Source organism: Micromys minutus (assembly GCF_963924665.1).
Source record: "Micromys minutus genome assembly, chromosome: 21".
NCBI lineage: Eukaryota > Metazoa > Chordata > Mammalia > Rodentia > Muridae > Micromys > Micromys minutus.
Genome location: NC_137956.1, coordinates 40,446,318 through 40,460,192, shown reverse-complemented (window position 1 = coordinate 40,460,192; position 13,875 = coordinate 40,446,318). Strand labels below are relative to the sequence as shown.

Sequence of the window (13,875 nt, the reverse complement as noted above, 5' to 3'; positions counted from 1 at the left end):
GAATGTGATACAACCACTGGCACAGAGGGATGTGGGCTGGTGTTGGCGACTTATTTGAAATACATTTTGGAAAGTACAACACAGGATGGAACAAATGCAACAGCCTGCTAACAAAAGCAAGAGGGCTCTATGGGCAATCACTGCAACTTTTAACTTTCTGAATGTTCTGAAATGTACACGGGCTCAGAAGAAGTTCCTCGAGCATGTGCTATACACCCCATGGGCAGAGATAACAATTCTTTTTATACCTTTTATCTAATATAAACTATTGAAAGTATTTCCTTTTTTGTTTCTTTGTCTGATTTTCAAGACAGGTTTCTGTGTCATCCTGACAGTTCTGGAACTCACTCTGTAGACCAGTCTGGCAAAGTGTTTACTTTTTAAAAATTACTGTTCTATTAAAGATGTGATGAACATGTTTTTTTTCACATCCCACTTTTATTTCCTCAGCCTGGCTTAATTGGTCCTTGCTTTCCACGTTGTTTGATACCCCCCCCCCTCCTGTTCCTGCTGCCCGTCTTACTACTTATTGTAGTAGCACTGCAATAGCAGGTTCTAGTGCTGGACATCTGGCTTTTTACATGGATTCTGGGGAGTCAGCTTCAGGTCATCAGAGTTACCTGGGAAACACTTTTACCCACCTCCCCAGCCCCAGCTGTTTATTTTTTGAGCCAATGTCTCATGTATCAAGACTGATGTCTAACTGTCTTTGTAGCCAAGGATAACTTTAAATCCTTACTCTTCCTGCTTCTATCACCCAAGTGCTAAGATTAGAGGCATATGTTTCTATGCCATGCTTCTAGGATGCATTACTTATACAAAAGATACCTCACTTTAAAATAATTGGTATGTGGTAGTTCTGAAATGATGTGTGTATGTACATGCATATGTGTGTGTGCATGCGCATGTGTATATAAAGGTCAGAGGACACCTTGTGAGAGTTAGGGCTCTCCTTCAGCTGTTGTGTGTTCTGAGTATTGAACTCAGGTCATCAGATAGCAAGTTCCTTTACAACCTGAGCTATTTCCAAGCCCCTAAAATGATTCTTGTTTGACTGTGTATCTTTGGAAGACTGAGGTTGGGGCATTTTGCATGCATGTACATTGTCATGTTTCTTCCTTTCAGACTTTCTGTTGCCCCTGTTTATTTCTTTTCTGCTCTGAGCATCCTTTACCTACCATGTAAAGACCACACCCTGGTTTGGGCTGACCTGATCTGGTGGAAGACCTGTCTTTAGATGGGTACCTGGGTGGGCGTGATTCTTCCTTTGGAGAGTCTGAGGGAAGGGGCTCAATGCTGGAAGTTTCCCTTTCCCGTGTAAGCATGTCTTTGAGATCCCCATCTTTGGAAGATGGGACCAGCTGGGTCTTGGAGAGGGAAGCCATATCAATGTCCTTGCCACTCACAGGGCTACTGGCACCTTCCTTTCTTGCCGAGGAGCTGAAACACATAAGGGAAATACCAAGGCCCAGGCATTGGCAGTGAGGAACAAAGACCTTAAGATGACACCTTTCTCAAACCTACTAGCCCAAGTAGCCTACTACATTAAACTTGCTTGCTTATTTTCTTCATGTATCATATATCCAACCACCCATCCACTCATCCACTCAACCACCCACCCACCCACCCACCCACCCACCCACCCACCCACCCATCCATCCATCCATCCATCCATCCATCCATCCATCCATCCATCTATCTATCTATCTATCTATCTATCTATCTATCTATCTATCTGAGACAAGGTCTTACTATATAACCTTGGCTGGCCTAAAACTCACAGAAATTTTTTTTGCCTCTGCCTTCTAAGTACTGGAATTAAAGGAGTACACTACCATACCTGGTAATTGGCAGCTCCTATCTTTTAAAAATATATATGGGGGTGGGGGAGCATATGTACACAAGGGCAGTACCTTAAGAGACCAGAGATGTGAGGTATCCCTGGAGAAGGAGTTTCTGGCAGTTGTGAGCCACCGTACATGGGTATTAGGAGCTGAGTAAGTTCTCTCCATGAGCAATGTACAATGAGTTTTTACAATTTCTTTTAGAGTAAAGGAGGATTTCATGTATGTCAAGCTGACTTAGAACTCCCAAAGTAGCTGAGGACAATTTTGTCCTTTCCGTCTTCCTGCTGAGGCTACAGGAGTATGATACCATTCCCAGTTTATGTAGTGTGGAACACCAAACCCAGGGCTCTGTGCATGTTAGGCAGACATTGCACCAGCAGAGCTTTATCCCCACACCCTTCATCAGTCCTTCCTCTCAGCTTTGCTTCCTCTATTTGTTCCCCCTTCTTCCTTCCCTTTTCCATCTCACCAGCCCTGAATCCACACTCCTATGGCCTCAGCCTCCTAGGTGCTGGGATTACAGGCATGGATAACACACCCAGCCCCCTTTCTTCCTATGATAAGCATTGTTGAGAGGATCAGTCTCCATATAAGTTATTACTCCTGTTCCCTGCAGCAGAAAGGAGAGGCCCAGGACATAGCAGGCAAGAGGTGCTCTCTCTGCTGTATGACATCCCACGTGGAAGGGCTGCATGCCATAGCTTACCCTTCCCACATTAGCTCTGATGCGCTCATATTACAATCATGATTCCCATGTTAGGGATACAGAAACAGGTACAGATCAATTCTCAGGCCTCTCAGGAGGAAGTCTCTTAGGAGTAAGAAGCACAAAGGAGGGAGATGTAGATGTGCCCAAATCTTAACTCTGAATTCCAGCTGTGGCTACTGCTACCAGGCAATGCCTAGGCATCTGACTGGGGAAATACTTTCTCCAACTTTCATATAAAAGTGAGTCTTATCTGGGTGAGATGGAACCCTTTTGAGCTTTTGAGAACATGAGGCAGGAGGATCATCATATATCTGAAGCCAGCCATCCTTGGCTATAGTATGAGAGCCCTTCTCATCCTCCCCCAGTCTCACTTAAAAGGTAAGTTTAGGTTTTCTATGGCTTGAGTGCTAGATGCAGATGAAAGAGTTGGAGGTATCACAGAAGTATGGCGGGCACAGTGGTGCCCTAGTGTTGGCAGGGCTGGCCTAGCACTTCCTACAAACCTACTACTCAACAGGGGCAGAACACTGGAAGTAGTTCAGTAAGATGGAAACACTGAGGTGCTATGAGGATGAGTGCTAACACCTGGATGTGGCCCTGAACCCCTCATATTACCCCTCTGCTGTATCGGCAATAGTGAGCACAGGTAGTTGAGGTGCCATGGGAGAATGGGAAGGCTATGCTGTACCCTCTGTCTACCAAGGAGCCTAGGTGCCAAGGAGATGGAATAGAGAGCTCTCACCTGAACTGGTCTTTCAGTGTCTTCTTGATCTTAGGTTTCTTTCCAGGTTTGACAGTATAAGGAGCAACACCAAGTCCAAAGCTTTGCCCATCGGGCTCACCCACTAGGTGACCTTCAACATCCATAAGCCCTGCCTGGATAGAAAAGTCAAGACAAGGGGCATGGATTATATTAGAGGTTTGGGCATCTCAGGAATGAGAGTGTACACGGTGCAGACCTTGGGGCAAGAATGTTCTCCACACATACCAAGATTTGGCTGCTTCTACCAGTTTCAAACTGTCCTTAGTAGAGCTGTCCCTGAACCCTAGAAAATCAATGTCTACTTTCCATATTGGCCTCCTAATAGTCCATCAAATCTAAAGCATACATCACCACATCCATCTCCCTGAGGATCTTAAGACCTATTTCCAACCTAGTTCCAAGTATTGGTTATCTATAGTATTAGCCATATGTCCTATTTATGGACATCATTTTAAAGACAAAAGTGGTATCCTATATTTTTTCTGTGTATGTATATATATATGTGGAGACCAGAGATCAACCTTGAATGTTATTCTTTAGGAACTGTTTATTGCTGGGGCCCAGAACTCCCAAACTGCTAGGCTGGCTGGCTAGAGAGTCCCAGGGATCTGTCTGTCTGTGCCTCCCCAGAGCTTGCATCACAAGGATGCACCACCATGTATGTCCAGCTTTACATGGTTCTGGGAATTGAACTGAGGGCCTCATGTTTGTGCAGCAACCACTTTACTGTGTGAGCTATCTCTCCAGCCCCTAAAGTGGTTTACTCTTGCCCAGGGCACTCCATGTTCATTCTGGTGTTATCTTGATCTGGGAACTTGCATGACACTTACAGTTCCTGTGGAAGTCTCCCCAAAGATGGAAAGTCTGAAATGAGTGGTGTTAGCAAGAAGCAACTGTGCTTACCTTCTGGACAGCAGAAATAGCTGAGAAGTCATTTTTGTCTATGAGAGTGTACTTCCTGCGCAAGGCAGACTCTACTTCCTTCTCCTGTTGGCTTGGGAGAAAAAGTGAGATGACATTTTGAAATGGGGAATATGCTGAGTCCACTGAGCTGAGACCCAAATACTAGATTAAAAGTTGGTTAGGTAAAGCCCTGATGGTGGAGCTACAGCCTCACCATAAGCCAAAAGACAATGCAAACAAAAGGCCCATCCCTTTTCACAATGTACATGTCTGGTCCCCAAACCTTTAGAGCACCTTCGATGCCAGGTGCATCAGCTCTAAGATGACATTTCATATAAACCCTGGAAACCTGCATGGGGACGATGATGTCACCTAGGTTCTAACAGGCCCTTCAAAATCAAATGACTGGTCTGGTATCAGTTAGTATTGGCTGCTCAGACAATGGGTAGATCTGCACCCAAATAAACTGTAAGTGCTCCTAGAGGCAGAGGACATGCAGGCCTGGCTCTGGGCACACGTGAGCTGGCACTCCAGAGAGTTCCTGACCAATTAGAGAACTCAGCAAACACCCATCAGGAACCTGTGCACACCCTGAGCACTCAGATCTGGTTCCTTATGTGGCAGAGAATGTTCTTCAGACACAAACATTCACACACCTCTCACACATATGAGGCTTTTCTTGAAGGCAATTGCCTAGGCCATAAAAAAGGAAAATGAAGTATGAAAGAGTGAGGAGAAACTTACCTCAGAACCACCCTGAACTGGTTGAATACCTCCTGAATCTGCCTTAGATTGATTATCTGGCAGAAGAGAGCAAAGCAGAGTTTAAACAATGGTAACAAGGGATGAGGCTGTTTCTAAGCAGAGAAGTCAGGAGCCCTTGGGCTGACTCTGAACCCTCATTTTGAGCAGTTAAGTGCATATATTTCTCTTGGTTCCCTCACTCACATCAGAAATTTGACAACTGTCTTTAGATCCAGTTCCAGGGGACAATACCCTCTTTTGGTTTCCATGGGTACCCTATGCAAAATACAAACCCATACTCAGCTATGTGTATGTTTTTAAAGATTTTCATGTATATGAGTGCTTTGCCTGCATGTATGTGTTTGCCTGGTGCCAGAGACCAGAAGAGGGCAATAGATCCCCTAAAACTGGGGTTACAGACGGCCATGAGCCACACACTGGTGCTGGGAACTGAACCTGAATCTTCTGCAAGAACATCAAGTACTCCTAACTGCTGAGCCATTTCTCTAGTTGCCATTTTTCATTTTATGGGAAGAGTGTAGTCCAATCTGTCCTTGAAGTCACCTGACTCAGCCTCCCAAATGCTATTCTGGAATACAGGCATGTGCCACCATGACCAACAAAAGATACTTTTAGAGTAGAGATCTCTAATCTATGAGGATAGTGCTACTTTTTAAAATGCAACAATGGTTAATGCTGTCGGCAGATCTAAAACACCGTGGAGACAGACCACCTCTCTGGACACGTCTAGAATAAGAGTTTTTAGACTGAGTCAGCTGATGAGGAAAATTCACCATCAGTGCATGCAGTTTCATTTTATGAGCTAGGCTGAGAATGAATAAAAAGAAAGTGGGCTGGAGAGAGACAGATCAATGGTTAAGCTCAATGGTATTCCAGAGGACACAGGTTCAATTCACAGCAACCACATGGCAGCTCACACTGCCTGTAACTCCAGGTCTAGGAAATCAGATACCCTCCAACACAGACATACATGTAGGCAAAATACCAGTGTACATTACATTTAATTTAAAGGAAGGAAGGGAGGGAGGGAGGGAGGGAGGGAGGGGAGGAGGAGGAAATATCCAGGGAGATAAACCCTAGCATTCCTGGTCGCTCTCTCTGCTTCCCAACCGTACACACTCTGAGCAGCCTCAAGCCTCTGCCACTCTGCCTTCTCTGCCCTGATGGGCTGCACCATCTGTGAACCAGAACCACCATTCCTGTCTCCTATTGCTTTCATCAAATATATTGTCATTGTCACACAATGAGGAAAATGGGAGCAAATACTCCCTAAGGAAAAGACTGTACTAACATCACTTAGCTAGCTTTCTTCCATTTCAGAAGGTTTAGATGGACCCCATTAACAAACCCTCTCATTTGGACAGACACACATGCAGCTGGAGGAAGATTAGCAGCCTATGAACACTAAACTTGATTAACGTTTGGTTTGATGCTTCCCTTGTGCTGGAAAGGCTACCAAACTCACCCTTCAGTTGCCCGAGACCCCCCCCCCCGCCCCATTTGCTGCTACCCACATTGACACTTAAGAGGGAGGATAGCAGCCCAGGTAGTTCCCTGGTGAGAGATTTAATGGTGCACTATAAATGAGATTCATTCCCGTCTCCAGCCCCTTCTGAGTGCCTGTTGCTTTCTTCTTATACACTCTAACAGTGGCCTGGGGTGGGGGGCAGTATCTTCTTTAAGGACTATCAGCCTGACTACCATTTTTTATCAGCTTCACATGATGAGGCACAACCAAGCTGATCTAAGGAGAAACAGCCTACATGCCTTCTCTGCTGCACAGGTGAGGCTACTGAACCTTCAGCCCAGGTCACTCAGCCGGGAGGCACCTGGGATTCTATCCGAGCAGCTTTGTTTCAAGGTCTGTTCCCCGCCACCCCGAGATAGACGACCTTTGATGTATATGCTGTGTATACCTCACTTTGGGATTTGTAACCCTAAACATGGAAGCTAAGGGCCTTTGACTAGGGTCTGCACCACTTCCCATCTATTGCATTCATTCCATATCACAGTACTCGACAAGGGAAGTCCAAGAGAATAGAGCATGATGGCCCCACAGCAGGACTCCTTACGTCAATCTCATCCAGCGTCCCCTCCAGGTACCTCCGTACTTGGGAGTTGATCTCAGCAATCTGGATTTCATCCATGGGGTCATAATTCACGAGGGTGCGGTTGGACTGAAGGATGAAGAACATGTGCTACATAAGAGCCACAGGAGCTGAGGTATCGTATCTGACTGCTGTGCTGGCTATTTGCTTTACTATCTGCTCCTGGTGGGGAAGGCCTGGAAAGCAGGCCAGATGTCTCAGAAAACCAGAATCATGACCCACAAGCCCAACTAGGCCACTGGAGGACTCTACCTGCTGAAGAATGTCTACTGCTGATCCTTTCCTACTACCTAGCCCATGCTACTGGCCCTGGCCTTAACCCACCACGCTGTTTGCCCCTGGTCTCTGTCCCCAGCAACTTTCCCTCCCCCATATACAATACCTTACCAGACTATCATGGATGGCCAGTTCCTGCTTAAGCAATGCCAGTTCTTTCTCCAAATTCTTAACCATTCTCTGCCAGGGAAAACATAACAAATAGGGAAGAGGGTCATCAGAAAAGCTACTTGGCTCCTTCATAGCAAATACCCAATTTCTTTTTCTTTTCTTTCTTTTTTCTTTTATTTATTTTCTTCCTTCCTTCCTTCCTTTATTTTTTCTTTTCAAGACAGAGTTTCTCTGAGTAGCCTTAGCTGTCCTGGGATTCACTCAGACCAGGCTGGCCTCAAACTTACAGAAGTCCTCCTGCCTCTGTCCCAAGAGGATTAAAGGGATGTTCCAGCCAAATGCTCAGTTTCTTAATTTGGACCCAGATATTCTGGTTATTCCTGCCAATACATAAAGTGTATTCTTGGTTTCTGGGCCTTCACCAACTGGAATGAGTTTTTGGTTTGAGATGGCTTTTTCTAGCAAACATGATTGAGAGCTGCACACAGGTTATGGGCTGTCTTCAAACCCAACTCCCAGTAGCTCCTGGAGAGCTCCCTAGTCTCCTAGGGTAAGGCTCTTCTTCCTATACCATGACACATACGTGGAGGTCAAAGGACAAATTGCAGGACTCAGTTCTCCCCACCCAACACTGCTCTACTGCTCTTTTGAAAAATACCACTCGTGTGTGTGTGTGTGTGTGTGTGTGTTTGTATTCTTTTAATTTTTGAGACAGGGTCTCATTAGCCCATGATGGATCCAAAGCCATCATGTGGCTAAGAATGACCCTGAACTCCTGATCCTCCAGGCTCTCCCTATGAGTGCTAGGATTGCAGTCATATACTATCGTGCTGGACTCTTAGGGTTGGATCTTAACTGTCCACTGAAGGTCACATGGTAAAGGCTTGATCCCTGTGTTAGTCACTTTTGCTGCTGTAACAAAATATCTGAGCAAGCCAGGTGTAATAGTCCACGCCTTTAATCCTAGCATTCAGGTGGCAAAGGCAGGCAGATCTCAGTGAGGTCAAGGCCAGCCTGGGCTGCATACCGATTTCCAGGACAGCCAGGGCTACATGGTGAGACCCTGTCTCAAAAACAAACAAGCAAATCTGAACAAATTGCTTTGGGTCCAAAATGAGATTTGAGATGATAGAAGGGTAAGGGTGCCAAAGCAAAGCTATTTACCTCACGATAGCCAGAAAGCAGAGAGATTGAGCAATGGTCCAAGGACAAGCTACACCCTTCAAATGCACGTCCCAATGATTTGTTTCCTCCAACTGGGTCCAGCACCTCCCAATAGTCCATTTTTATAAATAAACATTCTTTGGACTAGAGCATGACGTAGTTGCAGAGCACTTGCCTAGCGTGTGTGAGCCTTGGGGTCAAGCCTTAACACCACAAAAAGGAAGAGCCAAGTGTGGTGGTTTATGCATGTAATTCTAACACTTGGTAGATGGAGGCAGGAGGATCAATAGCCCAGGCTGGCCTTGGCTACAACATAAAAGCCAGCCTGGGCTATCCTGCAACTGTCAGAAAAGTTTTAAAAAGGACAAGGAGGGAAGAAAGAAGAGGTGTCTGGCAGAGAACACCTCATAGATTCAAGTAATGAGAAATGATAGCTTTTTTTAAAGATTCATTTATTATGTATACAGTGTTCTGCCTGCCTGCCAGAAGAGGACACCAGATCTCATTACAGATGGTCGTGAGCCACCATGTGGTTTCTTGGATTTGAACTCAGGACCTCTGGAATTGTATCCAGTGCTCTTAACTGCTAAGCCATCTCTCCAGTCCAGAAATGATAAAATTTGAGTAACAGAATCTGCCAAATCGATAGGCAGATTTGATCCCAGCACTAAGGAGGCAGAAGGTTCAAGGTCAGCCTAGTCTACACAGAGCTACAGCTAGGCCTCACAGAGCAATCCTATCTCAAAAAAAACAAAAAGAGAATTCGCTAAGTCACTGACATTTGATATTTGGGAATATTTTGTAACAGAGGCACAAGGAAGTTTTCAGGGACCTCTCACTATGAACAGGCTTGTCTTTGTCAGAAAATGAGCACTGGAAGGAGCTGCTGCCAAAACAAGTGACCACAGCTGTGTCTAATCACAGACTTCTCACACTGCAGGCCCGTTATAGTCTAGCCTCATTTGGTCAGATCACCCGGGTACTGAGACTCACCCGTTACCGTGTGAATGCACGGTGAGGGCTGACAGACCTCTGGCATCATGGTGGCTCTGGCAATTTAGGCACAAATCCTGGCTCAGCCTTTTAGGAAACCCCAAGTAGGCCTCCTGCTAGTATGGACTGCCTTTAAGGCCAAGGAGAACAGCTTGGTGGCTATTCTCAGCCACCTTGTCCTCCCTACTCTAGGAAATTCATTATGCCCCAGAAACAGAAAGTCTGGCAGAGATGCTGACACCTGCTGCTGGATGACTCTGTTCAGTGTATCTATCACAGGGGACATATGTGGTTGAATCAGAAGGTGAGTGGGGTAGTGGGCCCTCTTGGGAAAACCAGCTTCCAACTTACCCTGAAAACAAGGGAATTTTTCCTAATGCTTGATGGGTGTAGCAGCCTTTCCTACTGCTGAGCTGCTGCCTGCAAACAGAGCTGCAGAAGCAGACCCCACAGTTCAGGGTCTTGAAAGCACCTCCTGTACCCACACACATAATGCACACATCTGCTTGCACACACATGTGTGCACACACAAGCATGTGCATGCATACAAACATACACTGTACACACACATAATGTCCACACAAGGGTGGTCCAACCCAAAAACAGCAAATGCAGCAACTGTGAACTCAAAACCACCCATCTTCGCTGAACTTCTATGTCACATGTCTATAATGCTAGCAAACAGGGAATGATGCAGGGGGAACAGGAAATGGAGATCAGATTGGACTATATAATGAAACAAACTGTCACAAAGTGGAAGGCAAGGGGGAGAGGAACCAAAAGAGAAAAGGAAGGAAGGAAGGAAAGAAGGAAATACTCAGGCTCTACCACCAACAGAATCAGGAGCTCAGAACAGACAGGGATTTAGCTGACCAGCTGCTTCTAACCCTCACTGAGTTTAAGAACCAGAACTCTGAGCTCTACTTTCCTGCTAAACCATGTTTAGTCCCATGATGGCATCATCCTTCAGGGTTTAGAATCTAGAAATGTTTAACCCTTTTGCCAGGAACACAGGGACATACACATGTCCATCTTCGGTGACCATGATTTCATAAGCATTTTTGGTTGCTTTTTAAAAAATGATTTCTTTTTATTTTATACATATGTATTTGTTCATGCATGCACGTGTGTGTGTGTGTGTGTGTGTGTGTGTGTGTGTGTGTGTGTGACTCTGGTTTCCAGGGAAGCCAGAGGAGCACATTGGGTTCCTTAGAATTGGAGTTACACATGGTACTGAGCTGCCATATGGGTGCTGGGAATGGAATCCAGGTCTTCTGTAAGAGCAGTAAATGCTTTTAACCACTGAGTCTTCTCTCCAGCCTGTGGGTCAATTTTTGAGACTATCTCATGGAGCCTAATCTGTCTTTGAACTCATGATCTTTCTGAAAACCGACTCCTCCAAGTTGTCCTTTGACCTCTGCTTATGTGCCCACACATATACCTGCACACATATACACACACAAAATAAATGTGTTCTATCATAACAGTCAGGCAACTCAGAGACAATGCATGCTAATTCAGCTCTGAAGAAATCTTCTGGGGGATCCTGGGATACGCAAGTCCCTGAACTCCCACATGTGAGCTGAGTGGTAGATCATCTCCCTTTTCACTTTTGTGTGGGATCTCCAGGGACTCTTAAAGATACTGGTTTATCTTGGAAAGGAAAAGGATTGACCCAGAACTCTAAGCAAAACTTCAGTGGAGGCAAGAAGGAAATCACACAAGTCTGGCTTCTTTTATGACCACCAGCAGACACTTGCATGGTAGCAAACACACAGGGAACAAACCCACAGACAGCAGTGTCGGGAAGCTCCCATCAGCCCCTTAGTACCTCAGCATCATACTTCTCGTTGATGGCAGGTTCAGTGGTGACCAGCTTCATCCTGCTGGCAAACCTCAGTGAAGACAGCTGGAAACAGACCAGATAGATGTCAGGTGATTCACCACTCACACAGGACCCTAAAGAGCAGCCTTCTCAGAGGCATGTCCTCTTCAAACTCTTCCAGTTGCTTTAACTGGTATTAGTTCACCTCTTCAAGGGGACAGTGATCAAAAGGGCATTTTCGGGGTCTGAAGATTGAGTGAGTGATATAGAAACTGATTAGCAAGCAGAGGTCCTTGTGAGTTTTGCCAAGCAGATATGTAGTTCAGGCTGGTCCAATCCTTAACCAAAATATAAGTGTAAAAAGGGTACATCAGGCATGATGGCACCTGCACTTATGAGGTGGGGACAACAGGAATCATGAGTTTACGGTCATCCTGAGCTACATATCAAGTTGGAAGCTAGCCTTGGCTACATTAGATTCAGTATCAAAAAATACATAAATAGGGCTGGAAAGAGGGGCTCAGTGGTTAAGAGAGCTTGCTGCTTTTCTAAAGGACCCAAGTTCAGTTCCTAGTACCCAGATCAGGTGGCTCACAACGGTCTGTTACTCTAATTTAAGGGGCATCTGATACCCTCTCTGGCCTCTATGGGCACCTGTGCTCACATACACGTATTCACAAACACACATACACATAAACAAAATTAATCTTAATAACAAACAAGACCTTAGTGGTGAGGTCTTCAGTAGGGAAGGGAATGGAACAGTGGGAACAGGAGGTTGAGGCCCATGTGGTAGCCAGGTCCTTTTCCAGTACACTACCAAACAGACACTAGTCCATCCTCTCTCCCCTTCCCTCCCTCCCTCCCTCCCTCTCTCTCTTTCTCTCTCTCTTTTTCTCAATATATAGTCCAGGCTGGCCTCAAACTCACAGAGATCCATGTGCCTTTCCTCTGCCTTTATCCCAATGCTGGGATAAAAGCCATGAGCCACCACATCTGCTGCAAACTGGTCTGTTTCTTTTACTTTTTTTCTGCAGTGCTGGTGAGCACATCTGGGGCCTTGTGCTCTGCACAGATTAGCATCCTTCATTCCACATTGTTCCAATTCCTAACTCACACCTTCCAGCTTCCGCCCAAGCACCTGTACTCCAGCAGCCCCTGCCTAAGGCACTCCTTCCTCTCCTCCTATCCTCTCTTCCTATTCTCTGCTCCTTAAGGCACAGTTAGAAAGCAGCTTCCAGCACAAAGCTTTTCAGGTTCTCCTTCATAGGAAAGGCACTGGCATGGTGTCCCTCCTTCAAGGAGGTGCCTTTGGCTCTTCCTGAGTTACTTTTCTGTCTAGATCAGTGAAGTCTAAAAGAAATAATATGCACCACATTCATTATTACATTTCTCTTTGATTTTTTTTTTTTTTGTTGTATGTTCTTGAAGCAGGCTTTTTATATGTAGCCATGGCTGTCCTGGAATCCTCTATGAAGAGCAGGCTGGCTTCAAATTCACAGACTTCTGCCTGCTCTAGAGTGCTGGGATTCAAGGCTGTGTCACCATATCTGGCAAATAAGCCATGTGTTTCTGGGGAGAAGGGCTCAGTTGGTAAAGTATTTGGCTGCATAAACATGGGGACCTGAGAACTTGAGTTTGATTCCCAGAATGCATTTAAGGAAGCCTGTGTGGTAGTATGAGCTATAATCTCAAACCTGAGAAGGTACAGACAGGTAGATCCTTGGTGTTTTTTGGCCAGCCATCTTAGCCTTAATGGGCTACCTCCAGGTTAATGAGAGATCCTGTCCCCCCCCCCCCACACACACACACAAAAAGCAAGATAGGGGCTGGGGAGATGGTTCAGTGGGTAAGAGCATTTGTGCTGAATGCAAGGGGACCTGAGTTCAAATCCCCTGAACCCATGTAAAAGTTACACAGTGCCTGTACCCCAGTGTTGGGGGCACAGAGACAGGTGAATCAAGAAATTCACTGACCAGCCAGCCTAGGCAAAATAGTAAGATATAGGTTCTTTGAAAGAATCCACCTCAAAAAATAAGGTGGGGGCTGGAGAGATGGCTCAGAGGTTAAGAGCACTGACTGCTCTCCCAGAGGTCCTGAGTTCAAATCCCAGCAACCACATGGTGGCTTACAGCCATCTATAATGAGATCTGATGCCCTCTTCTGGTGTGTCTGAAAACAGCTACAGTGTACTCATATAAATATAATAAATAAATCCTTAACAACAACAACAAAAAGATGTACTTTAAAAAAAAGGTGGATAGCAACAGAGGAAGAAATCTACCATCCTCCTCTGGCCTCTGCTCATCCTTTATCCCTGCACAAGAGAAAAGCAGGACACCACAGGAACCTGATGGCCTGACTCTCAAGAAATGGCCCTCACTCCAAGAAAAAGAAAAAGGAGGAGGAGG

The 13,875-nt window shown here is 45.6% G+C and overlaps 1 protein-coding gene across 4 annotated transcripts in view; it reads right to left on the bottom strand.

Moving 5' to 3' along the window:
• KIF9 (kinesin family member 9) overlaps positions 1 to 13,875 on the bottom strand; it is a gene marked incomplete at its 3' end in the record, with an annotated part of 40,201 nt that overhangs the window by 10,216 nt on the left and 16,110 nt on the right. For 2 of the 4 annotated variants that reach the window (XM_080934202.1, XM_080934204.1), the window contains 7 exons: positions 11,471 to 11,548; positions 7,483 to 7,551; positions 7,060 to 7,164; positions 4,967 to 5,022; positions 4,223 to 4,313; positions 3,299 to 3,432; positions 1,246 to 1,440 (listed from right to left, as the gene is read on the bottom strand). In XM_080934202.1, coding sequence (XP_080790328.1) covers positions 1,246 to 1,440; positions 3,299 to 3,432; positions 4,223 to 4,313; positions 4,967 to 5,022; positions 7,060 to 7,164; positions 7,483 to 7,551; positions 11,471 to 11,548 — 728 coding nt within the window. The remainder of the gene's footprint in view (positions 1 to 1,245; positions 1,441 to 3,298; positions 3,433 to 4,222; positions 4,314 to 4,966; positions 5,023 to 7,059; positions 7,165 to 7,482; positions 7,552 to 11,470; positions 11,549 to 13,875) is intronic. The other 2 variants (XM_080934203.1, XM_080934205.1) reach the window with 1 other exon arrangement.